The sequence below is a fragment of the Equus caballus genome, chromosome 4, assembly GCF_041296265.1.
Source record: "Equus caballus isolate H_3958 breed thoroughbred chromosome 4, TB-T2T, whole genome shotgun sequence".
NCBI lineage: Eukaryota > Metazoa > Chordata > Mammalia > Perissodactyla > Equidae > Equus > Equus caballus.
Genome location: NC_091687.1, coordinates 105,762,592 through 105,787,053, shown reverse-complemented (window position 1 = coordinate 105,787,053; position 24,462 = coordinate 105,762,592). Strand labels below are relative to the sequence as shown.

Sequence of the window (24,462 nt, the reverse complement as noted above, 5' to 3'; positions counted from 1 at the left end):
CAGGTGGGGCTGTGCGGCCGCGCTGCCTCCAGGCAGCCTCACGGGCCTGCGCCGGCTCCCAGGATGCAGTGTGGACCGGCCGGGCGCTGACGGCGGCGGCGCGTCTGCGGGCGGAGCGGCGCGGGCCGGCCAGCGAGGAGCGCGGCGCCGCGGCGGGGAGGCCGGGCGGGCGGGCGCGCCTGCGGAGAGGCCGGGGGCCGGCCTGCGTGGGGCGCGCGGCGGCGGCGGCGGCGGCGGCGGCAGCGGCGGCGACTTCCTCCGGCCGGGCCGGGCCGGACAGCGCAGGGCCATGGCCGAGGCGGCCGCGGCTCCGGTAAGGCGGCCCGCGCTCGCACGGACGCGGAGCGGGGCCCGGGCCCGGCGCACGGCGCCGCAGGCCCTGGGGAGGGGCTCCGGGGGCCGGGCCGGGCCGCCGGGCCTGGGGCTCCGGCGAACGGGGCGCGGGGTCCGCCGGGGCCTAGGGCGCCCGCCGGCCGGGCCCCCATCCCGGGCCGAGCCTGGGCAGGGCGGACCCGGCCGTCCCCGCGCGGAGGCCGCTCCGCGCCGAGTTCCTGCAGCCCTCCGCGGCTTCCTGCCCCCGCCCCATCCGCCGGCCCTCGGGCCCCGCGCCCCCACCCCGCGGCGCCTTTCTCTGCCCACCGCTCTGCCCTGCGTCCCCGACCCCCCAGCTCCCCCCAGCGGCCTGCTGGCACCTGGGAGGCGTCCTAAGCGGCTTCACTCCGCCGACACCGAGTACCCGGAGTGCCCAGCTCGCGGGGGGTCGGGGCGGAGGACAGCGGCTCCGGTTGGTAGAAGCAGGCGCGGCACCGGCCCCGTTAGGCGTTATTTTGTCCTCCCAACAAACCTGTGGGGTAGGTACTCCTTCTCTCTGTCATACAAAAGAAAACCCTGAGGCCTAGAGAAGTTCACTTGCCCGGGATCGCACAGCTAGAAAGTGTGTGAAAAGACAGTTGCTCTGTGTTCAGGGCACACCGGGTGTTGAGGGAAGCAGACAGGTACACTGGAAATAATCGTGCAAAACAGAAAGAGGTGAGTGCTTCTTGGCCCGAGGAGGAAGCATGCTGTGGAGCGCAGGAGAAGGGGCTGGCGCCTGCTCTGCACACCCTTCCTGCCCCCGGCTTCTGTGATTTGAGCTGGGCTTTTAGGGAGGGCTAGGGTTTCATCAGGCCCAGCAGGATCGGGACGCTTTTCAGGTGGGGAGGACGGCTTGGGCACAGAGACAGGCAGCCTGGGGCATGGTCAAGGATAGGGAAGGAGTCCATGCGCCTGGAGAAGATGGTTTTCCCGGGGGGCAGTGAGAGAGCATGCTGCAGGGAGAGCTAGAAGGGGTTTCAGTGCCTGAACTTCATCATATGGGTGGGGAGCTCTTGAAGGATTCAGAGTCGTCCCACCAGCAACTCAAGCAGAGTTCCGGCATCCCTGGCAGGAGTCTGAGGACAGCCCCGTATTGTCTACCCACCACTTAGTAGGGAGCTGAGCTGGAGCAGAAACGTTGTCACCTCCCACCAAATAGTGTGGAGGCCTCAGATGGGGCTCCCTACCCTGTTAAAATGGTAAGGAAACTGCACATGCCTTATTGTTTGTAAAGTAGGAGTTTATGCAGATGCCCTTTTCCTGCAACGTAAACTGTGGTGAGGACAGTCACAGGCACTTGGAGGCTGAGTAGGACGTCAGTGGATGGGGAGCTGGGTGATGGAGGGAAAGGACACCTCTGGAGCAGACTCTTGGAGGCTGAGGTCCTATGGCAGGGATTGATCAGAGAGGAGGAGCCAGGGAAAGGAGGGGAACAGTGGCAGTCATGGAGGGTGGGCTCACACACCCAGGGTGGTACCAGCCCAGCGCAGTCCTTGCAGGCTCAGGGCAGGACCACCCGCCTCCGAAGCAAGAGTCCCCCCACATCCCGGTGTTCCCTCAAACAGCTCCTCCTCCCCGTCATCCGTCATCCGAGACCCAGCTCAAGCCCTTCCTTCTTCAGGTCAGAGGTCATCTGGTCCAGCCTCTCTCCAAACAATCAAAGGATTGCTAATGCTCCATCCTTGACAGTTTTTTTGGCCTCTGCTCAAACTCTCCGAGTTCTGTCACTATTTTCTGAGGTGTCCACCCCTGTTCTGGTTCTCAGTGGCCTTCTCTAAATGAATGCACACTGGTCCCTACTGGTCGCTTTTCTGTTTTGCAAATAGTCACCAACCATTAGTTTAGGAATAATTTCCAGAATGTTGTAAGGAATCATCGATCCTCAGGCATGGCCAGAAGAAGGCACAAATGCCAGAACCTCCTCTCAGACCCATGGGTCCCCTCTTCAGCTGCAGGTAGGGTGGGTCCAGCCCCCACCCAAAGCAGAATGTGCCCTTTCCTCAGTGTCCCCAACTGCCCCAGTTCAAGCTACCGTGTGAACTTTGTGGCGACAGGGAAGTCATGGTGTGGGGAAGCTCGGCGTCTTTATGATGGTTGCCACACATATAAAAGCCTCACCTTGTGGCATGTGTCTTACCTTCCTCACCAGTCTGCAAGGTGTGTCACTGATCCGGGGGCAGCTACAAAGATGTCTGAGACCTTTTTCTCCCCTTGGGAGGCGTGGGAACAGTCAGAGAAAACGTGAGAACCTCAGGGGGCCCAGGGTGCTCGTGTGGTATCAAAAAGTCTAACTCTTGGCTGGCAGGGAGTTGCAGTGATGGTGGTTTTTAGTTTGGCGGTGGGCAGCTGGGGAGGGGACAAATCAGATTGTCCTGGGGGCAGAGGAGTTAGCTGTTAGGTTTTTATGTTTATCAAAAAGAGACACGAGATGCTTTAGGAAAAAAAAAGAAAGAAATTGAGCAATGCTCTTGTTTGTGCCGTTTCAGTGAACCAGCTGTTTTTTCTGCTAGGTCATCATCAGTAGACAGTTCCTGTGCGATTATGATGGGAGGTGCCGGCTGGGCTCTAGTCAGTCTGCAGTTTACTGTTTCTCCACTAAAACGCCCCAGCAGTGCTCAGTCACTGTTTGTTTAGCAGAATCGCACTGAGTGCCCACCATGGGCCTCGCACTGTGCTGTGAAAAGATGCACTGCTGCCTTCAGAGAGCTGGCAGAGGTGGAGGCAGAGGATTACTGTGCAGGGCAGTCGGGGCCATGAGTGGAGGCTGCACGGTGTGCCGCAGAGGCCCGGAGGGAAGACACCTGCCCAGACAGAGGCCGTGTCTAAGAGGCTCAGAGAAGCTAATCGCTGAGCTGAGATCTGCATGTGGCACAAGATATCCCCACTTTCCACACATGTGCTCCCCGCCCCCGCCCAGCTCCCCCATTCCTAGGGAAGATGGGCTCAAGGGCACGGTGGATGAAGTGAATGATGCCGGTCTTCTCTCTCTGTTTCTGAAAGATTTCTCCATGGACAATGGCAGCTACGATACAGGCCATGGAGAGGAAGATCGAATCACAGGCTGCCCGCTTACTCTCTCTAGAAGGTCGGACTGGGATGGCCGAGAAGAAGCTGGCCGACTGTGAGAAGACGGCCTTGGAGTTTGGGAACCAGCTGGAGGGCAAGTGGGCCGTGCTGGGGACCCTGCTGCAGGAGTACGGGCTGCTGCAGAGGCGGCTGGAGAACATGGAAAACCTGCTGAGAAACAGGAACTTCTGGATCCTGCGGCTGCCCCCGGGCAGCAAGGGGGAGGCCCCCAAGGTAACCGTGGAGCACCCGGGGTGGGACAGCCCGAGGGGCCGTGCCTGTGTGTGGGTGAGTGTGCGTGACACTGTGGTTCCAGGCCCCTGATCTTTGATGATATGGCCTTGTGTTTCTCTGAGCAGGAGTGGGGCAAGCTGGACGAGTGGCAGAAGGAGCTCTACAAGCATGTGGTGAGGGGCAACTACGAGACGCTGGTCTCCCTGGGTAAGGCTGATCCTCTTCTCTGTTCAGTGTGACTTGGGGAGTCCTCAGACCTCTCCCTTCACGCTGGTGGATCTCATTGCAGGAATGTGTAAATCACTGGGAACTTTGACCACACAAAGAATTGTCCCCTCCTCTTAGCAAAGATGAGTGCTGACTGGGTCGAAAGCTCCCTTCCACCTGGTGAAGCTCCTGGGTGGCCAGACCGAGGGGGTGACCCCTCTCCTAGTCAGGCGGGGAGCACAGCCCTCCCTGTTCTCCCGCTGAGGCTTGGGGTGGAGAAGGCTCCTTCAGCTCTCAGATCCAGGATGTGATTGACTCACATTTGAGAAAGACTTTCTTTTAGCCTTTTCTTACTGAGACCGTGGCCTTGACCATGACGTTCCTCCGGATCAGTGAAGAACATGGGCAGACCATGCTCCTTACGGCCAGTGCTGCCCCCATGCCTCGAGCCTCTGCTCCCCCAGGCCCTGGGGCTGCTGCAGCTCTCTTCATTTGACCCCACAAGAAGGGCTGGGCTGTTTCTTCCTGGGCTTATTTCCTTTGCGACAGTTTCTCTGTGGCCCCAGGTCTGAAGGCAATAAGGCATGCTTAGTGAGGCTGGGAGCAGGTGCGGGTGTGATGTTATATTTCAGTTTGCAGAAATGTACTGCTGCTTAATGTGGAGACTCTGCGCCAGAGTTACTTAACCTCGGCCCTGTTGACACTTTGGACCTGCTGCTTCTTTACTGGGGGGCTGTCCTGAACATTGCAGGATGATGAGCAGCATCCAGGCCACCACCCACAAGGGCCAGTAGCACGTCTCCCCCAGCCCCCAGTCATGATAATCAAAGACGTCTCCAGACTTTGCCAGATGTCCCCTGGGAGGCAAATTGCTTACAGTTAGGAACCACTGCTCTACACCAGTCAAGAAATGTAGTTCCTAGGCCACTCTTGGTTTCCCAGGCTGCCTGTGCCCAGCTCTGAATGGAACGTGGCAGGAGCTAACCTCTCCGCCTTCCCTCAGATTACGCCATCTCCAAGCCCGAGGTCCTCTCCCAGACCGAACAAGGGAAGGAGCCGTGCAGCTGGCGTCGCCCTGGCCCCAAGCTTCCAGATGTTCCTGTGGGCCCGAGTCCAGGTGAGGCGCTGGGAGGGGGCCAGGGAGACACCAGGCGATGGGGTGGAAATGGAGAAGCGCCAGGGAGGGCGTGACCTTTCCAGGGAGAGCCCAGGAGAAGCATCAGACTTGAATGTTGAAGTTTTGTCGTTGAGTTATGACCCATGGCCTGTTGAGGTCACACTCTGGGAATACTTCCCGTTGTGGACACGGGCAGCAAAGCTCGTCTTTTAGGAAAGAGACAGAGCCGGTGGCACAGAATTAGGGAAGTGAAGGGGACCCTGATAGGGAAGGTAGTAGAATATTGAAGTCAAAACTTCATTCATTCATAGCTTTAGGAAGAGTCCTTGCCTCCATCCAAGAACCAAATTTCACTTAAATCCGCGCGTGGTCACAGAACATTGGTTAGCTACATATTTAAGGACGTTAGAACCACAGATGTATTTAAGGTGAATCTGGATTCCCGATACCAGTGTCTCAGGTTTTCCTGGAGCCCGTCAGCACCTTCGACAGTTAAGAAAAGGACAGGTGGCAGCGTGGCAGAAGCCGAGGGAGTGAAGTGAGGGCCGTGCTGAGTTGTGGGGTAAATGACAGGCTGCGTTTGACAGGGAGACCCAGTCCTGCAGGCCCAGCCTCCTCCACAAGCCCCCTGTCGGTCCCCCTGCCTTGGGTTCCCCTTTTGTCCGGACATCAGTGTCACTGAAAGGCCTTGTGTGTAATTCGTGGTTAATAAGATGTGTCTTCCATGTTTGCTGCTTCATCGCAATGAGGTTTTGCTTTACGAAGGGCAGAGCGTGTGGAGGGCCGACCACACTGTCAGCGGTCAGAAAATCACTCACCAGTTTAGTTCAACAAACGTATCTGAGAATCTGCTAGATGCCAGAGACAGTGCTGGAAGGTAGAGGACAGAAAATGACTAAGAGCCGAGTGTGTCTGGATGGAACAGAGGGTTATGACGCGGGGGCTTCCAGCCTCTTAGCCTTGGCAGGAGGGTCACAGTGGGCTCATTTTATATTTATAACATCCATGTGGAGGCTCCCACACCATCATTCATGAGAGCGAATGGGGGCCCAGGAATACGGTGGCTGCTGGCAAGACCCCCACCTCGCCCTGCCCTCCAGCACACAGAGATTCCGCTCTCTGCCTTCAGCCCATCTGGCTTTCATCCCTGCCCACTTCAGTCCAAGAAGCTGGGCCCCCAACTCACCCGTCACACCCTCTGGGCTTGGAGCAGCCCCTTGTCAGACCTCCTTTCCCATTTTCTTCAACTCCTGAACTCTCCTGCTTTGCTTTGTGGAACTCAGTCCTCAGCAAGACCCCCAAATCCTCAGACTCTTCCCTAGCGTCCCTGCCTGTTGGTGCCCAGGTGAGGCCTGGTTCTCCCCCGGGACGCCGCATCCCCGCCTCCCCGAGTCCCTCTTAGCCCCTCGCTCCTGGCTGTTGCTCTATGCCGGTCTCCCCCTCCTCCCTAGAAACTCCCACCTTTGAATCACCTCATCTTCACTGCCTCCTGCACACCTCAGGCCTCCCCTCGCCCTCTCATGTCTGCCCCTGCCGTCATTCTTGGCGCTGGCAGTATCCACCAGGATGGCCCCTTCTCTGCCGCCACCCCGTGCTCGTTGCCCTGACGAGGCCATCGTTCTCATCCTCTGCATTTCAGCACACCGTTCCCTGACCTCCTCCTGCCCTGGCAGCTCACTCTTCCTAGTGCCCCGACTCCGGCAGCTCTCCAGGCCCACAGCTCCTGCCAGCCCCTGGCCTTGCTGCCTTCTCACTGCCCGGCGCAGCCTCATCTCCCTCCTTGCCCAGCCTGGGTTCTGGGTCCATCATTGTCACCCCTCCCTCGCACCCATCCTCCACCGCCTCGTCCTCTTAGTTCATTGTATTCATCTGGCAAAACCCGTAAACCTGTCTGCCTGCTCTGCACCTGCTCCCAAGCAGCTGCTTGTGGCCCCTGCTGGTCTCAGCTGAGACGCAGGGGGGTCTTCAGTGCTGCCCCACAGTCGCACAGCGCCCCCTCAGTCCACTCACTAGGTAGCCCAGAGGCTGGCAAACTGACCCTCAGGCCACATCGCCCACCATCTGTTTTTGCAGCCCACAAGCTTAGAATGGTTTTTATATTAAAAAAAAAGAAAAAAACGCTCAGCCCTCACCACCCCACCTGCCCGTCTGCCTGCATCTGTGCCCTGTTCTCTGTTTGTTCCTGTGGCTGATAAACTGTCCACCCTCCGGTCAAAGGCTGGGCTCCACTTGGCACTGGATCCCATCCCAGGCCACCTTCTCCAGGACGGGGCCCAGCACTTCTCCCCGGCCTGCACCAGCGTCCTCCCCTGCCCTCACGCCCCCATCTGGAAACAGACTGCCCTCGGCCCCACACCGTGCAGCCGCTGCCCCACTTCTCTGCTCTCCTCGTGGCACACTCCTGGGCACGTCGTCCTTGCCCGCTGTCTCCAGCCCTCTCTTCCTCTCTCTCAAACCCCTTCCACCAACGCTCCTGTGAAGGCCACTGGGGACCTCATGGTGCTGAAGGTCTGAGGTCCCACCCGACCTGCGGGTGACATTTGCCACCCTCGATCACTCTTTCTTCTTAGAGTCACTTCCTGGACAGGACCCCCGCTCTCCAGGTTTTCCTCCCACCTCACTGGCCACCTTTCCTTCGTTGTCTCCTGCTATTCTTCCCGCCCCGTACCATCCTCCTTGCTGTTCTCCCGCACTCCAGGCTGGTCCAGTCTCCGAGCCTTTGCACTGGCAGTGCCCTCTGCCGGGAATGCTCTTCAGCTATTTCCTGGCTCAGTCCATTACCTCCTTCAGGTCTCTGCTTAAATAGGGTTTTCCCTAGGCACCCTATTTAAAGTCCATGGGGCCAGCCCCTCCTAGGCACCCTATTTAAAGTCTGTCTCCCCGCCCAGTATTTCCAGTCTGCCTTTCCTGCTTTGGTTTGCTCCATAGCAGATATCATCTGTTATGTATATTTTATATTATAGGTTATATATATTTCATATTTGTATATTTATGTATGTCTGGTTGCCCCCCACCCATTAGAATGTAAATTTCAGGGAGACAAGAACTTTTATCTGTTTTGTTCATGTAATCATTTCTGGGCATCTAGAATACTGCCTAGCACAGAGTAGGACTTCATTACATATCTGTTGAGTGTATGCTGTGTCATCATTTAAAATATGTGTGTGTATGAAATAATCTATTTCTGATAGAAACTAAATTCCTTTTTAGAGCTCGCAGTCTCATTCCTCCCTGACGAATTGTCGTGAAGTTGATATTTACCCTTTCCACTCACATTTTAAAACTTCTGATGGGTACATAGGTAACCATGAATAATGTATAATATGATTTTGTGTGTTTTGGAAAATTACAAAAATGTCATTATATTTATCTCTCAATATGCTCTATTTTAGATTTATCTCTGTTGATGCCTATAGGTCAAGTTCATTCATTTTAACAGATGCTTATTACAGTCATGCGCTGCATGAGGACAGACCGCGTTTCCCTTATGGGACGGTGGTCCCATGAGATTAGTCCCATAGGGCCTGGGTGTGTATAGGCTGTACCAGCTAGGTTTGTGTAAGCGCACTCTATGATGTTCGCACAACGACAACATCACCTAACGATGCATTTCCCAGCATGTATCCCGTTGTTAAGTGACACACAGGTTTATTCCAAAAGCGACTATATTGCAATTTGTTATCCATTCCTCCAGTGAGTTGCACTTAAGCTGTCTCTTAAGTTCTCACTGTCACAGGCAGGGCTGCAGCGAACATTCTTGAACGTGTCTCTGTGTCCATGCGCTGCTGAGATTTCTCTGGGGAACAGACCGGGGTGGAAGCCTGCATCTCGGGCGTGCTTGTCTGCACCCCTGCCCCGGCCACGTCGCTCTCCCCGGTCATGCCACCTTATCCTACACCCCCAGCAGTTATGAAGTGCCTGCTTTCTTACATCTTTGCTGGCTTTTCAGAATTAGGTTTTTGCCAAGCTGATGGAGGTGAAATTGTATCTTATTTTAATCTGCTTTTCCCTGACTGTTAGTGAAGTCTAGCATCCTTTTCATATGTTTATTTGGCTTCTTTTCTAGTGAAATCTCTTCTGTTTTTCTACTGTTGTTTTTCATTTTCTTAATGATTCAGGACTTCTGTATATAGCTTCTAGATACTAATCCTCTGTCTGCTATTTGCATTACAAATATCTTCTCCAAGTCTGTGTCGAGTCTTTTAACTTTGTAATTCGTGCATAAAAGTTTTCATTTTTTGGCAGAGTCAAATACATCAGTCTTTTTCTTTATGGTCTATACTTTTTCTCTCTTAATTTATCCTTCCCTACCTCGCTCCAGGTCAGAAAGACATCCTCCTATATTTTCTTATAAATTTGGTAAGGAAGATTGGCACTGAGCAAACATCTGTTGCCAGTCTTCCTCTTTTCTTGAGGAAGATTGTCCCTGAGCTAACATCTGTGCAGTCTTCCCCTATTGTGTATGTGGCGCACTGCCACAGCATGGCATGGCTTGATGAGAAGTGTGTAGGTCTGGCCTGGGATCCAGACCCGCGAACCCTGGGCCGCCAAAGTGGAGTGCGTGAACTTAACCACTTTGCCACCAGGCCGGCCCTATAATACTTTTTTTTTTTTGAGGAAGATTAGCCCTGAGCTAACTACTGTCAGTCCTCCTCTTTTTTTGCTGGGGAAGCCTGGCCCTGAGCTAACATCGTGCCCATCTTCCTCTACTTTATACGTGGGACGCCTACCACAGCATGGCGTGCCAAGCGGCGCCATGTCCGCACCCAGGATCCGAACCAGCGAACCCTGGGCCCCCGAGAAGTGGAACGTGTGAACTTAACCGCTGCGCCACTAAGCTGGCCCCTATAATACTTTTAAAGTTCTACTTTTCACATTTAAGACTTTAATCCATCCATGATTAATATTTGTGTAGGTTACAAGGGAGAATATAAATTTCTTTCCCCCCCAGGGACGTCTGATTTCCAACAGTTTGCTAATATCCTGTCTTCTCTCCAGTGATTTGTATCACCAGTTCAGTCGTGAACCAGGCTCCACATGTGTGTGAGCAGCTCCTGGGTTCTTTGTTCTGTTTCTTTGGTCTCTGTCTGTCTCTGCACCTGCACTCGCTGTTTTGGCTTCACAGGAAGCCTTGGTATCTTGTGGGCTAGGCCTTCCCTGCTTGCTTTCCAAAACTTTTCCTGGCTATTCCTGGGCCTTTGTTCTTCTATATGAATTTCAGAATCGTTATAGCAAGTTCTCAGAAAATCCTGTTGGATTTTGATTGGAATTGCACTTACTTCATAATTTCCTTTCTGGAGAAGTTACCTCCATTACAACCTTGAGCCTTGCTATCCGTGGGAAGATGCTTCTGTGTGTGCTTGAATAAGGTTTTACGGTTTTCTCCTGAGAGTTGTTATTTCTGTTGTAAATGGGATTTTTAAATCAATTACATGTTTTAAATAGTTATCATAGGTGTACAGCTATGCTGTTGACTTTTGTTCAGTAAAGGAGGAATTTTGCCTGACTCTCGTATTAGGCTCTAATGACTTGTCAATTTAGATTCTCTAGATTTTTTATGTAGACAATTGTGCCGTCCACAGATAACATAAAAGTTATCTCTTCTTTTTAAGTCTTACAGCTTTGTTTTTCTTCTCCAGCAGTTGAGCTAGGACATTGTTGAATAGTGGTGGAGACAGCTGGCATCCTTGTCTGTGGGATGCTTCTAGCGTTTCAGCATTAAGGATGATTTTTGCTGTAGACTTTTGAAGATATTCTTCTTTTAAAGAAGTTTCCTTCCACTTCTGGCTAACGTTTTTCTTGTGAACAAGTGTCACATTGTGTCAGATGTTGTTTTTTTCCTTTTTTAAATACTGTGTTTTGTTTCTTTTGAAACCTTGTTACTGTGTATTATACATAACATGAACAAACTTCATGTAAAGTTTAGACAATGAAAATAAACACCCATATTCCCAACACCTCAGCATAAGAGATAGGTCACAGCCAGACCCTTCCCAGACCCCACTGTCCCTCCCTGATCCCACACCCCTCCCTTCCTTCTGCAACCTGAACAGAAAATTCAGAAACAGACGTGCTCAGGCCTTGCTTTTCTTTACATTTTTATTCCCTACATATATATTCCTAAATGATATTGTTGACTTTTACCTGTTTTTGAACTTTTTATGAATGAGATCATACCATGTGTAGTCTTCTTTAACTTGTTTTTGTGTGTGTGTGTTTTTTGGTGAGGAAGATTGGCCCTGAGCTAACATCTTGCCAGTCTTCCTTTTTTTCCTCCCCAAAGCCCCAGTACATAGTTGTATATCCTAGTTGTAGGTCATTCTCATTCTTCTATGTGGGATGCTGCCACAGCATGGCTTGATGAGCGGTCCATGCCTAGGATCCAAACCGACGAACTCCAGGCCTCCAAAGCAGAGTGCGCAAACTTAACCACTCGGCCACGGGGCCAGGCCCATTAACTTGCTTTTTTCATTTGACACCACGTTTTTGAGAGTCACCCATGTGGATGTAGTGTAGCTGTAGTTTGTTCATTTTCATGATTTTCACCACTTTATAGTTTTCTGTTTTATGAAAACACAATGCCTTTATTCCTTCTACTTTCAGTGGGTGTTGGTGTGTTTCTCACTTTTGTTTTTAGGAACAAGGCTGTTGTGAGCATGCGTGTGCACATGTACAAGTTTCTCTAGGTGCAGACCTGGGAGTGGAACTGCTGGGTCCCGGCAAAGATGCAGGTCGACCCTCCAGGTAGAGTCACCGTGTTCTCCATGGTGGCGCCAGTCAGTCCCCAGCAGCAGTGCTGGCATTCCCGTTGCCATTCATCCTCACCAGCCCTGGAAACGCCTTGTGTTTTAATTTCTGCCCATCTGGTGGGAGTGAAAGGGTTTAAACTTTGTAGTTTAAAACCTGCATTTTCCTAATTAATGAGATTGAACATTATATCCTCTGTTTATGGGCCACTTGTCTTTCCTCTTCTGTGAAATCCCTGTGTATGTCTTTTGTCCATTTTTATTTTGTTTTCTTTTTACTTGTTGATTCGTAAGGGTTCTTTACATATTCTGAACATCAGTCTTTTTGTCAGGTATGTGTATCGCTGATATCTTCTCCATTTATGGTATATTTTAAAGAACAGATGCTTTTAATTTTAATAGACTTGGATTTACTAGTTTTTACCTTTATGGTTTGTCCTTTTGTTTTTTTGAGGAAGATCAGCCCTGAGCTAACATCCACGGCCAGTCCTCTTTTTTTAGCTGAGGAAGATTGGCCCTGAGCTAACATCTGTGCCAATCTTCCTCTATTTTCTATATGGGACGTTGCCACAGCGTGGCTTGACAAGTGGTGCGTAGGTCCTCACCCAGGATCAGAACCAGCAAACTCCAGGTTGCGGAAGTGGAGTGCACGACCTTAACCACTGTGCCATGGGCTGGCCCCATGGTTTGTCCTTTTTATGTCAGAAACAATTAAGAAATTCTCCCCTACCTCAAGGTTGTAATTAATACACCATCTCATGTTCTCTGCTGAGCATTCTGCCTCTCCCTGGAGTGGATTCTGTGGTGGTGGGAGGTCAGACCCTGGCTCTTCCTCCCCAGCGCTGTGGGTCTTCTTTTCCTTTGCTCTTTCAGGGAAATTTTCCAATTGCCTTATCAGGTTCCATGGAAAATCCAGTTGGGACTGCGGTTGGAACTGCGTTCGTTCTATTAATCATGTTGGAGAGACCTGACCCCTTCACTATATGTACTGAGGCATGTTATCTGAATAATGTAAGTCCTTCCCTTTAGCTCATCCGTAAGGTCTCAGTGAAGTTTTATAATTTTCTCCAAAAAAGGTCCTGTACATTTTTTTGCTAGATGTGTTCCTTAGTTCCCTGTATTTTTTCAGTCGCTGCTCTCAGTGGTTCCTCTGTTTACCGTGCATTTTCTGTTTGTTGCTGACGTCTGCTGGGGGCTTGGGGCAGGATGTCCCTCTCCCCATGCTTCTTCTCATGCAGGGGGCTCAGTAACATGCCACTCTCTCTGCCCTGGTAGGCACCCCACCAGGGGTCCCACCAGGGACACACCTCATCAGACAGTTTGGGAGCAAGGGTTGGACGAGCCCGGTCCTGCCTGTCCTTCTTCCCTGCCTCCAGGGGCCGGGCGGTCTCTGCTGCTCCGCTGGGGACAGGCTGCTTCACTGTGGTCCGGGGGTGACTTCCTGATCCTCGGGTCAGTACTCAGAACCCCTCATGCCCACCAAAAAAGCTGCATCCTCAATTATCAATAAGGAAAAGTTTACCCTTACCTGCCTTTCTCTTATATTTTATTTGTCAGTTAAGATCCATGACAGGAAGAAAAACAGTAATTGTTGGGCTCCCTTAAAACCCTAAGAGTATAAAAAATGCAGTTGTCTTTCACTTATTAATATTTCTATCTAGAAACCTTGCTAAAATTCTCATTAATGCTAATAATTGTCTGACGAGTCTCAGATTTTCTGAAAAGATAATCATATCCTCTATGAGTAATAAGAATTTTTGGTTTCTTTTCAAATCTTTGCAGTTTATTTTTCTCTTGTTTTATTGTGCTGCCTGAGAACTCCCTGAAAATCCTTAAATAGAAGTGATGATAAGTATCCTATTGGTTCACGATTTTAAAGAGAATGCTTTTTAAGTTTTCACTTTGAGTGTCGTATTTGTTAAAGGTTTTGTTTATCAGGGCCCTTTATCAGAGTGAAGGAGTTTCCTGTATTTCTGCTTGACTAGTCATTTCTAACAGGAATAGCTGTCGAATTTTTATAGAATGCTTTTTTGTTGTCTGTTGAGATAATTATATGATTTTTCTCCTTTAACCTGCTAATGTGGTAAATTACGTTATTTTCTAATGTTGAACCAACTTTGCAATCCTGAAATAAGCCTAACTTCGTGTTGATCCCTTATGTACATTGCTGGATTTAGTACTAATTGTTTTCTTTAGGATTTTTGAATCTTTGTTCTTGAGACTGGCCTATAATTTCCTTTCTCAGACTGTCTTTGTCTGGTTTGGATAGTAAGGATATAAGCTCTGTTTTTACTTGCTCAGAGAGTTTGTGTAATATTGGAATTCTCTATCCCTTGAATGTTGAGTAGAAGACACCAGAGAGGCCATCCGGGCCTCATATTTTCTTTGCAGAGGAGATTTTTATCTACTGATTTAAATTCTGTAATAGTTGCAGGACTATTCAGGTTTTCTATTCCTTCCTTAGTCAGTTTTGGCAAGTTACAGCTTTTCTAAGGGATTTCTCCATTTCCTCAGAGTTTTCAAATTACTAGGAATAACATCCATAATTCTCTTTATCTTTTAAATCTGCTGCATCTATAAATATGCCCTTTTAATTCTTCATATTGGTTATTGGTGCTTTCTCCTTTCCCTTGATAATCTTGCTAGAGACGGATAGGTTTAATATTCTCTTCAAAGAACCAACTTTTGGCTCTCTGTATTCTATCTTTGTTTTCTATTTTATTAACTTACACTCTATTATTTCCTTTCTTCACTTTTTAAAGGGTTTTGTTGTTGATGTTTTTTCTTTTCTAACATCTTACAATGACTGCCTGACCCATTAATTTTCAACCCATCTCCTCTTTTTTAATATAAACATATGAGGCTATAAAATTTCCTCTAAGTACCATTGTGGATGCAGCCCACACATTTTGATAAATAATATTTTCATGAGCATTGAGTTTGAGATATCTTCTCATTTTCATTGTGATTTGTCCTTACAGCCGTGGATTATTTATAAAGCAAATATATATATTTTTAATTTTAGCATTTATGGGGAGTTTGGGGATATCTGTTATTGATTTCCAACTTAATAGTGTTATAGTTAGAAAATGTGTGTAAAATACTAATCTTTTAAAATTTACTGGTTTGTTTTATGGCTTAGAAAATGTTCGTTTTCCCTAACATTCTGGGCAGCTTGGAAAGCCTGTGTTTTCCTTGTCTTTAGATTCTACTTATGTCCATTTGAGGGTTGCTATGTTGTGTTGTTTTGTATTATGTCAGGGTTGTTAATTATGTTGTTCAAATTCCCTGTAACCTTTAGTCGGCTAGATTTATTGATTACAGGAAGAGGTCTGTCGAAATCTCCCACTGAGACGGTGGATTTTCTCATTTCTGTTGGAGTTCTGTCAATTTTACTTTATTATTTTGAAGCTGTGTTATTAGATTAAAAAATTTAGAATTGTTTTATCTTCTTGATCAATTTACCATTGCACAGTGATCCTTTTTTATTTCTATGAATATTTTTCTTTTTAAAGTTGATTTCATCTGATATGGTATAATGACAACTTTTTTAAAAAAATTGTTAATTCTGGCTTAGTACATCTTTTATTCTTTTACACTGCTTTTGCATCCTGTTTTCGTTGTGTCTCTTGAAAACAGCATATAGTGAAGTTTCTTGTTTGTTTCTAGTCTGATTATCTTTACCTTTTAAATGTCCAGAACAGTAACCACTGGCCACATGTAGCGACTGAGCGCTTGAAAAGTGCCCTAAGGATAAAATACATCCTGGATTTCAAAAACTGTGTGCAAAAAAAGAGATATGCATATGAAAGATGCATGTATAAAAAATAATATAAACTATTTTATTAATCTCTATATAGATTATATGTTGAAATGAACATTTTGGGTTAAATAAAATATATTGTTAAAATTAATTTCACCTGTTTCTTTTTCATTTTCTATGTAGCCACTAGAAAACCTGCGGTCAGCTGCGTGGCTCACACTGACTTCTGTCAGGGCTCCAGGCCCCTTACATTGATTGTGGTCACTAGTGTATTTGGGTTCCTATCCCCCACCTTAAATTGTGCCGTGCATCCTTAGTGTACCTTTTCTGTATTTCTTTTTTCCCTGCCCTTGTTGTGGAAATTACTCATTTAGATTTTTTTTCCTCCTCAAACTATTGTTATTTTTAATTCATTTGGAAGTTATACATTCTATTTCTGTTCCTTTAGAGTTGACCTTAGACATTTTTTTCTTCTAAAATATGTCCTTTAGAAGTTGTGTTTTGTGGCTCTGTTGGTAATGAACTCTGTGTGTATTTGTGTATGCCTTTATCCGTGTCTGACAGTATCTGCTGTATTTGAAGGATATCGTTCCAGTCGGATTGTCGTTTTCTCTTAGCCCTTGGAAGGTAATCTGCTGCTCTTGAGAGTCGGTCGTCAGTCTAACTGTTACCCCTTTGTGGGTAACCTGCCTTTTAGTTCTCTAACTTTGGCAATCTGCAATTTTACTACAATATGTCTAGGTGTGGATTTCTTTTTCTTTTTTTTTTAATTGAAAATAATTGACAAATGGCATTATATTAGTTTCAGGTGTACATCATAGTGATTTGATATTTATATACATTATGAAATGATCGCCACGATCCAGTAACCCTCCAGTAAGTTATTACAATATTATGGACTATATTCTCTATGCTGTACATTACATCCCTGGGGCTTATTTATTTTATATCTGGAAGTTTGTACTTCTTAATCCCTTCACCCTCTCCCTCCCACCCCACTGGTAACCATTGGTTTGTTCTCTGTATCTCTGAGTCTGTTCTTGTTTTGGATTTCTTTTTCTTATCTTGCTTTCGTCATTGATATTTTTCAACAATTTGGGAAATTTTGCAGTGTCATCACTTTAAATGTTGCCTTGCCCCCAATCTCTCTTCTCTTTTATTCTGGAAGTTTTTCGTATTATCCTCCGTTACTTTGAACATCTCTTCATGTTTTCAGCTCTTTCTCTGTGCTGAGTTATGAATAATTTCTTCTAATCTATCTTCCAGTTAGTTCACTAACTAGTTCTATTCAGTCCTATTCAGTTGTTTCCATCCTGTTGTTTAACCTATAGGTTGGATTTTTAAATTTTAATTATTTTATTTTACAATTCTAAAGTTATATTTTATTCTTTTTCAAAATCTGATTGGTCAGGTTTGATAGTCTCTTATTTACCATATCTTCGCTCCCCGTTTTTATTTCTCTAAATATATTAAACTTTATGGTTTGTATATGGTAATTCCAATATCTGGTGTCTTTGTGGGTCAAATCCTGCAGATACGACATCTCCTGACTCTATGTGAGGTGGCTGGTTTTCATGTTAACGTGGTGATCTGTAATTGTGAGCTCACCCATGCTTGACAGCTGTGTTTAAAATGCTGTCCTCCTGAGAATCTGTGTGTCTGCCTCTGCTGGTCATCGGTGCCAGTGCAGACTCGGGGCCAACAGTCGTGTCCTGGAGGGTTTCAGCCATGCTGGGGGGCGAGACCAGCACAGACACCCTCGGGCTCTGGCTTGCCGTGTGTCAGCCCCCAGGCAAGATTGTAGTCCCACGGAAGAGGCGGGCCCCCTCTGCAGGGTGGGTGTTCACTCTGAGTTTAGTCCTCTGGAATGTTGCTCTTTGGGGTTCCAGGTTTATGTGGGGGTGGGGGCAGGGGGTCTCCAACCCAACCTCCCACCTGCTTGAACCCCAGGCTTGTCGCACTCCTCCCTCCCAGATGTGCACGGTCCATTACAGCCAGGCCCTGCAATTGCGGGAGGGGCCCTGCGATTTACGTGGTTGATTCAGGCTGTCTAGAGGTTCTGGCCTCTGTCTGTCTTCCTTACTCTATTTCCGCATCGTCCATGCTACACAAGTTTGTTTTTATTTTCACACTTTACCCAGCATTTTTAGATATTCCATACTGGGAGGAGTTTCTCTGCACATCTAACTAGCCATATGCCAGAAATAGAAGAGTCGAATGCTGCTTCTGCATCTGCTGAGATGATTATATTGTTTTCTCCATTAGTCTGTTAACCTTGTGAGTTATGTCACTACATTTTCTAGAGATCCTTGAGTTCTCAGGGTAAACCCAATTTGTTCATAATGTATTGTCACTTTGTCTTTTTTGAAAATATTACTGGCTTTGATTTGTAATTCTTTCACTTAGAATCTTTGCATATCTGTTCATAAATGAGATTATTTTATAAATTTTTTGATACACTGACCTCTAGTTTGTACAATCTAAATGATACAATTTACATTCATGTGATATTCCATTTCACATGAATGTTGTCTAGGTTTATATTCTTTTTTAAATTTCCTACTCAGGAATTGGTGTGTTCCTTCAAACTACGGGCTCATAATGCCTTAAATTTTGGAAAATTCTCAGCCATTATTTCTGTACATGTTCCTATTTACCCATTTCTTGACTCTCTCCTTCTGGGATTTTTACCAGCATATGTTGGAACTTCTCGTTCTGTCGTCCGTGTCTCAGCTTCTCTTTCATTTTTCATTCCTTTCTCTCTCAGTGCTATACTCTGGGTTATTTCCCCAGACCCATCTTCTAAGTTACTAATTTTCTCTGCAACTGTGTTCAGTCTGTTGTTAAGCCATCCATTGATTTTTTCATTTCTGTGACTGCTTTTGCCATTTCTAGAATGTCTATTTAGTTCTTTTTCAAATCTACTTTTTTAAAAATAATTTCCTGGTCTTGCCTTAGAGCTTCTGTTCCTTCCTTTATTCCTTTGAATATTTTAGACATACTTATGTTACCGTCTGCTTCAGCTTCTTCTTTTTTCTCTTGTTCCCGGGAGTGAGTTCTGCTGTGACTCTCATGCTGTTTGGCTCCTCTTCTGCTTTGTAAGTGTAGTTTTTTAGAGGGGCCCCCCATGGCCTGCATTGTGGGGGTGCCCCTGCGGGGCAGGTTTGCATTCACCTGTGCTGGGGGGCCTCCTGGGTTGCCACAGTCCTCTCTTTTTCTATGAATATCTCAGCTTAGGGTCTCTGCACCGTGTGGGTAGTATGCATTCAGTGGGGACATGGGATTCCAGTTTCTTATGGGTGCCTTTCCCACCCATGGCCCTGGACAAGTGGGCAGCTTCCTTCTAGCTCCCTCAGATAGATGGCATTTTCCTAGTCCTCATCTCACAGATGGGAGAGAGCCTCATGGTTCCTGGCTCACGCAGGCCGCTCAGCTGCCCTCCGGCCCCACTTGGACATCCAGGCCCGGCCCAGCAGGCCCACATCCTGTTCCAGCAACTCCCCAGGTCACTAGGCTCCTGCTCTAACTCTTGATTTGACTTTGCATTTTCTCTTTGATTCTTACATCTGGAATCTTCTTTTTTTTTGCACTCACTTAAATACATGTTTGGGGATAAGGTTTTTGGGGAGGTTTGTGGTTAGATTTTATATAGCATTTCTGTGTTTAAAGTGAAAGCAGGGCCTCCATGGGCAGCTCCATCCTGTCCATGGACCAGAGGCTTGGCCCAGAGAACGCGTTGGTGTGCTCCTCACTCTTTCCCACCCACCACGTACCTCCTGCTTTGCCCAGAAGGCCCTGCAGTCCCTCTGTGCTCTTGCCCTCCCTTCCCACAAGGCTCTTTTGCTGTTTGACCCTTGCGAGGCCCCCACGTCCTTTTCTTTGACTGGATATGTGTCCACCCAGGGCTGAGGGGCCCTGATGCTGTATGCTCACGCACTCTCCCTTTCTTAGGCTCAGGACCCCCGGTTCCTGCCCCTGACCTCTTAATGCAGATCAAGCAGGAGGGCGAACTCCAGCTCCAGGAGCAGCAGGCTCTGGGGGTAGAGGCATGGGCAGCTGGGCAGCCGGATATCGGGGAGGAGCCGTGGGGCCTCAGCCAGCTGGACTCTGGAGCAGGAGACATCTCTACAGATGCTGCCTCTGGTGAGTGGCTGAGATGGGAGCAGAGACTGGGAACAAAGTGTGGGGACTCAGGACAGGGCATGGGGAAAAGAGTTCCTGGAAGCATTGTGGGGAGCTGTGGGCTCTCAAACATCTGGCCTGACTCGTTTAGAAGTCTTCCCACCTTCAGACAGGGGCTGCACCACATGACATCTTGCAGCCCCTCTGGGTTCAGTGACGCTCTTGTCCAGGTATTTCTCTCCCTCACCTTCATCAGCTGCACTCCTGTTCTTCTTGCCCCAGCATTGGGCATTTAAATCACCAGTTGCGGGGCCGGACCCGGTGGTGCAGCGGTTAAGTATGCACCTTCTGCTTCTCAGCGGGGGCCCGGGGTTCGCTGGTTCGGATCCCAGGGGACATGGCACTGCTTGGCAAAAGCCATTCTGTGGTAGGCGTCCCACATATAAAGTAGAGGAAGATGGGCACGGATGTTAGCCCAGGGCCAATCTTCCTCAGGAAAAAGAGGAGGATTAGCAGTAGTTAGCTCAGGGCTAATCTTCCTAAAAAAAAAAAATCACCAGTTGCCTTCTCTTAACGATGGGCCGTGTGAAATAAGCCACGGACCTCTGTGCTTCCTAGTGCCTCAGAGAGGGGGACAGAAGAAAATTGGGTTCCCAAGAGGTGGGGTCATTATGTTCGTGCAGAAAGTCCCAGGTGGGGTCTTGGGGTTTGCCTGCTCTTCCTCTCCCCCCAACGCACAGGCTCTGCTCTCTCTTCATTGCAGGCATCCACTCCAACTTCTCAACCACTATCCCACCCACTTCCTGGCAGGCGGATCTCCCTCCCCACCACCCCTCTTCCGCATGCTCAGATGGGACACTGAAGCTCAACACGGCGGCCTCCACGGAAGGTACAGGGTGGCGGAGAGAGGACAGGAAAGGCTCAGTCTGCCTGAGGCTGCCTCAGCGCGGGCCCCTCGTTGTCACTGGTGAACTGCCCTGACCCTCCAGCCAGCGGGCCTTTAGGAGTCTGTGATTCAGGACGCTGTACAGCCTGACCTTCATCTCCCTCCAAATTCGCGTGCTCGAACAGCCTTGAGAATGCCCCTGCTTCCCACAGCTCCTTTCTCGAGTGTTGGGAACCAGTGTGTCCTGAGAAGCTGATCCCTTGAGAGGATGCCCCTCTGCTCAGACTCAGCAACCCTGGCCCCTCTCTGGCATGGAAAAAAACCAAACCAAAACAAAACCACATCTTAGGTATTGGCTCTGCCAAAGACGGTGTCCGAGGGCCAGGATCGGGGAGAACAACCAAATTTATGTATTCGTTTTCTATTGACTTTTGTTCTGAAGGCCAGTGAACTGTTACTTTAAGGAATAATTTCTGTCATATTTTAGCACCCAAAAACGTGCTAAAAGCCTAGATCCCTGACATAACACTTCAGGACCTGAAATTCAAGTATATTTACATAAAATCAAACACAGTTTTACTATTTCACAAATATTTAATCATTAGCTAGCTGGCTACGTTTATTGAAGGCATGTGGCATGCCAAATAGCATGCTTAGTGCTTTTAGATGTGTTATCCAGCGTAATCCTCATACCACCCTATGAAATAGGTTAGGAAATTTGCCTGAGTCTACAGCTGGTCTGTGGGGGAGCCAGGTGCAATCTCAGACACACCTGAACCCCAGCCCTGTGCTTTTGCCCCATGGGGACAGTGCTGCTGATGTCAGAGTTCCTTCCTTAGGATGCATTCATGATTAGCCTTACTAGCCAAAGTGAAAACAGAACCGGGTGAGCATTTGCAAAGGTGCTTTACCTGTGGTGAAGGTTCTAGAACACACAGGTGTCTTCACCCAGGGTTTGAGGCAGCCACATGACCACCTGGGGGATTGCTCTGCTGAGCTGGGTCCTGAGGCTTGGAGACCAGGGCGCAGAGGTGGTGATGGGGCCAAGCAGCTGCTGCATATGCACAGGAAGGTATCAGATCTTCGCTCTCAGCGGGTAAGCGGACAGAATGATACCTGGTCTTTCTGTCTTTCTCAGCAGATGTAAAAATCGTGATAAAAACAGAAGTCCAGGAAGAGGAGGTGGTGGCCACACCAGTGCATCCTACTGACCTAGAGGCCCACGGGACCCTATTTGGACCAGGCCAAGCCACGAGGTTTTTCCCTAGTCCGGCCCAGGAAGGAGCCTGGGAGAGCCAGGGCAGCTCCTTCCCCAGCCAGGACCCTGTGCTGGGGCTGAGAGAGCCCGCCCGGCCTGAGCGGGACATGGGAGAGCTCAGCCCTGCCGTGGCCCAGGACGAGACCCCTCAGGGGGACTGGCTGTTTGGGGGGGTACGGTGGGGCTGGAATTTCAGGTGTAAACCTCCTGTGGGCCTGAACCCGAGGACTGGGCCTGAGGGGCTGCCCTACTCCTCGCCCGACAACGCAGAGGCTGTGCTGGACCCCAGCCAGGCCCCGAGACCCTTCAGCGACCCCTGTAAATACCCGGGCCGGACAAAAGGCTTCGGCCACAAGCCAGGCCTGAAGAAGCACCCGGCCGCGCCGCCGGGGGCCCGGCCGTTCACCTGCGCCACGTGCGGCAAGAGCTTCCAGCTGCAGGTGAGCCTGAGCGCGCACCAGCGCGGCTGCGGGCCGCCCGACGGCGCGCCGGGGCCGGCGGGGGGCGGCGCGCGGGACGGCAGCGGGCTGCGCTGCGGCGAGTGCGGGCGCTGCTTCACGCGGCCGGCGCACCTCATCCGCCACCGCATGCTGCACACGGGCGAGCGGCCCTTCCCCTGCACCGAGTGCGAGAAGCGCTTCACCGAGCGCTCCAAGCTCATCGACCACTACCGCACGCACACGGGCGTGCGGCCCTTCGCCTGCACCGTCTGCGGCAAGAGCTTCATCCGCAAGGACCACCTGCGCAAGCACCAGCGCAACCACGCGGCCGGCGCCAAGGGCCCCGCGCGCGGCCCCCAGCTGCAGCCGCTGCCGCCCGGCGCCGCCGAGCCCTTCAAGAGCCCCGCCCCCAAAGGCCCGCTGGCCCCCACGGACCTGGTGACCGACTGGACGTGTGGCCTCAGCGTCCTGGGACCCTCGGACGGCGGGGACCTGTGAGGCGCCCCGGCCGCGCGGCCGCGAGGGTGGAGCCGCCCGTGCAGCGTCGGGGCGGGAGTGCGGCGGGGGAGCGGGCGCGCGGGCTGCTGGCCGGACCACCGGCGACAGAGACATCGCACGGCCCGGCCTCCGCCTCCGCCTCCCGACGAAGTAGAGTTCTGATTGTGAAACTGAGCACCATAGAATTTTAAGTAATTTAATTACAAAACCTTTTTTTTTAATTCTTGAAGAAAAAGCTGGAAAATAGTAGTAGCACCAGTTTAAACTTTATAGTGTACTTTTGGTTTCTGAGCGTGCGTTTGTGTGGGCTGTGGGCTGTGTCCTTACCGAGCCTGACGTGACAGAGAGTGTGCTGGAAGGTTGGCGGGCTGGGGACGCAGGTGAGGAGGGCCCTGGACCTCCCCCACCCCACTGACTCCTGGGGACTGTCCGGTCTTAGCACACAGTCGCAGGGGCGTTGAGACCATGCTCTGCCCAGGGCCGGGCCAGCCTGGGCCTGGGGCTCCCAGCCCCCTGGGGAGCGAGGCCAGCTGTGTGCTGTGGAGCCCCAGCCTCCGCTCAGCGGGGAGACTTGTCCAGGAGCAGCCTGTTCCATTCCCAGCTTGCTTTTCCGTCGTAGGCCTCCAAAAGCGCTGGCCCTCCTTGTGTTTCCCGTTAGCAGCCATCTGCTGCCCCTGTGGGAAGGGGGCCTGGCCCTGTCGCCCTTTTACGGGACTCCTGGGCTTCACAAGGGAGAGTTGTCCGAAAACACAGTGTCAGGGCTGCAGAGGTGACGAGGCTGAGGCGTGGGCAGTGGAAACCTGTGACACTGGTTAGGGCCAGAGCCAGGGCCCAAGCCTGGCCTGCCCGCCCCGATGTGGGCCGGCTTTCCAGCCAGCGACATGCTTCTACTTCCTTTTCTCCGTGTGTAGTGTGTTTTTCATTGTCAAATGCTTTCACAGCACATCTCATTTGATCACTACCGTGACCTTGTGAAGCACACAAGACAAGTATTCTTGTTAGAGATGAGGAAATGAATTACTCAAAGAGGACACACCGCGGCCTCACACCTGCGGCTCACGGTGAGTGCCGAGAGTTGGGAAAAGCCTCAGGTTGAGGGAGGAAAGCTTTTCCTTTTTGCCCTCTTAAAAGATTTGTTCCACGTCTGCATGAGAAAATCGTCAGGCTGCGAGGTTTAGTGAGCACCGGCTCCCCGGTGTGTGCTCACTCCCCCGGGAGGGCACTTGGCGAGGTCTGAGAGGCTGGTCAGGGTCCCCAGTGGACACCTTAAGGTGGAATTGGAAACGGACCCGGGTTTCTGGATTCCACTGCAGTGCTGCCCCTGCCACACAAGTATCCGTTCCTGTTTCGCTGAAGCAGCCACTGGTTTCTTGTCCAGAATGGGTAGCTTGTCTCCCTGCAGAGGGAGAGACCGTGGCTTCTGTTGGTCCCGCTCCCTCATGCGTACCTTTGTTAGGCAATAGACTAGTTAAGAAAATTGTTTCTATGTACTGTATATTTTGTACCTGTTTACAGTTCTAATATTGATATAACTGATATTTTGAAAACAAATGAAGAGGAAACATCCTGTTAAAATAAAACCTAACCAGCACCGCGGCCGTTTGGTGGGTTCCATTCTCAGACCTGTGTCTTTGGTGCTGACTCCTCTAAACACGGCCCCCAGGGGAGCTGTGTGGTCACCTTCCTCAGCCTCGCCTCCTGCCCTTGGTCACCTTGGACCCTGGAGGCCACTGTCCCTGAGAGCAGGAATGGAAGAATCCAGAGAAGTTTG

At 50.0% G+C, this 24,462-nt stretch overlaps 1 protein-coding gene across 3 annotated transcripts; it reads left to right on the top strand.

The window, feature by feature from the left end:
- Positions 1-24,287, top strand: ZNF746 (zinc finger protein 746). Of its 3 annotated transcripts, none has more exons than XM_023639915.2 (7): positions 1-313; positions 3,355-3,654; positions 3,780-3,861; positions 4,865-4,978; positions 19,439-19,630; positions 20,373-20,498; positions 21,637-24,287. In XM_023639915.2, exons 1-7 carry the CDS (start codon positions 290-292, stop codon positions 22,689-22,691), a joined length of 1,893 nt encoding a protein of 630 aa, XP_023495683.1. In that variant the 5' UTR covers positions 1-289; the 3' UTR covers positions 22,692-24,287. The 3 variants fall into 3 exon arrangements, with proteins under 3 accessions (XP_023495683.1, XP_023495682.1, XP_023495684.1); XM_023639914.2 differs by having other exon boundaries at positions 2-313; positions 21,634-24,287; XM_023639916.2 differs by lacking the exon at positions 1-313 and adding an exon at positions 879-1,553 and having other exon boundaries at positions 21,634-24,287.
- Positions 24,288-24,462: the final 175 nt, after the last annotated feature.

Excerpts from the sequence above, each read along its gene's own strand:
- ZNF746 (XM_023639914.2), top strand. The coding sequence starts at position 290 with ATGGCCGAGGCGGCCGCGGCTCCG. Across the intron at positions 19,631-20,372 it reads CTCTACAGATGCTGCCTCTG|GCATCCACTCCAACTTCTCA; the intron begins GTGAGTGGCTGA and ends TCTTCATTGCAG. Across the intron at positions 20,499-21,633 it reads CACGGCGGCCTCCACGGAAG|CAGATGTAAAAATCGTGATA; the intron begins GTACAGGGTGGC and ends TGTCTTTCTCAG.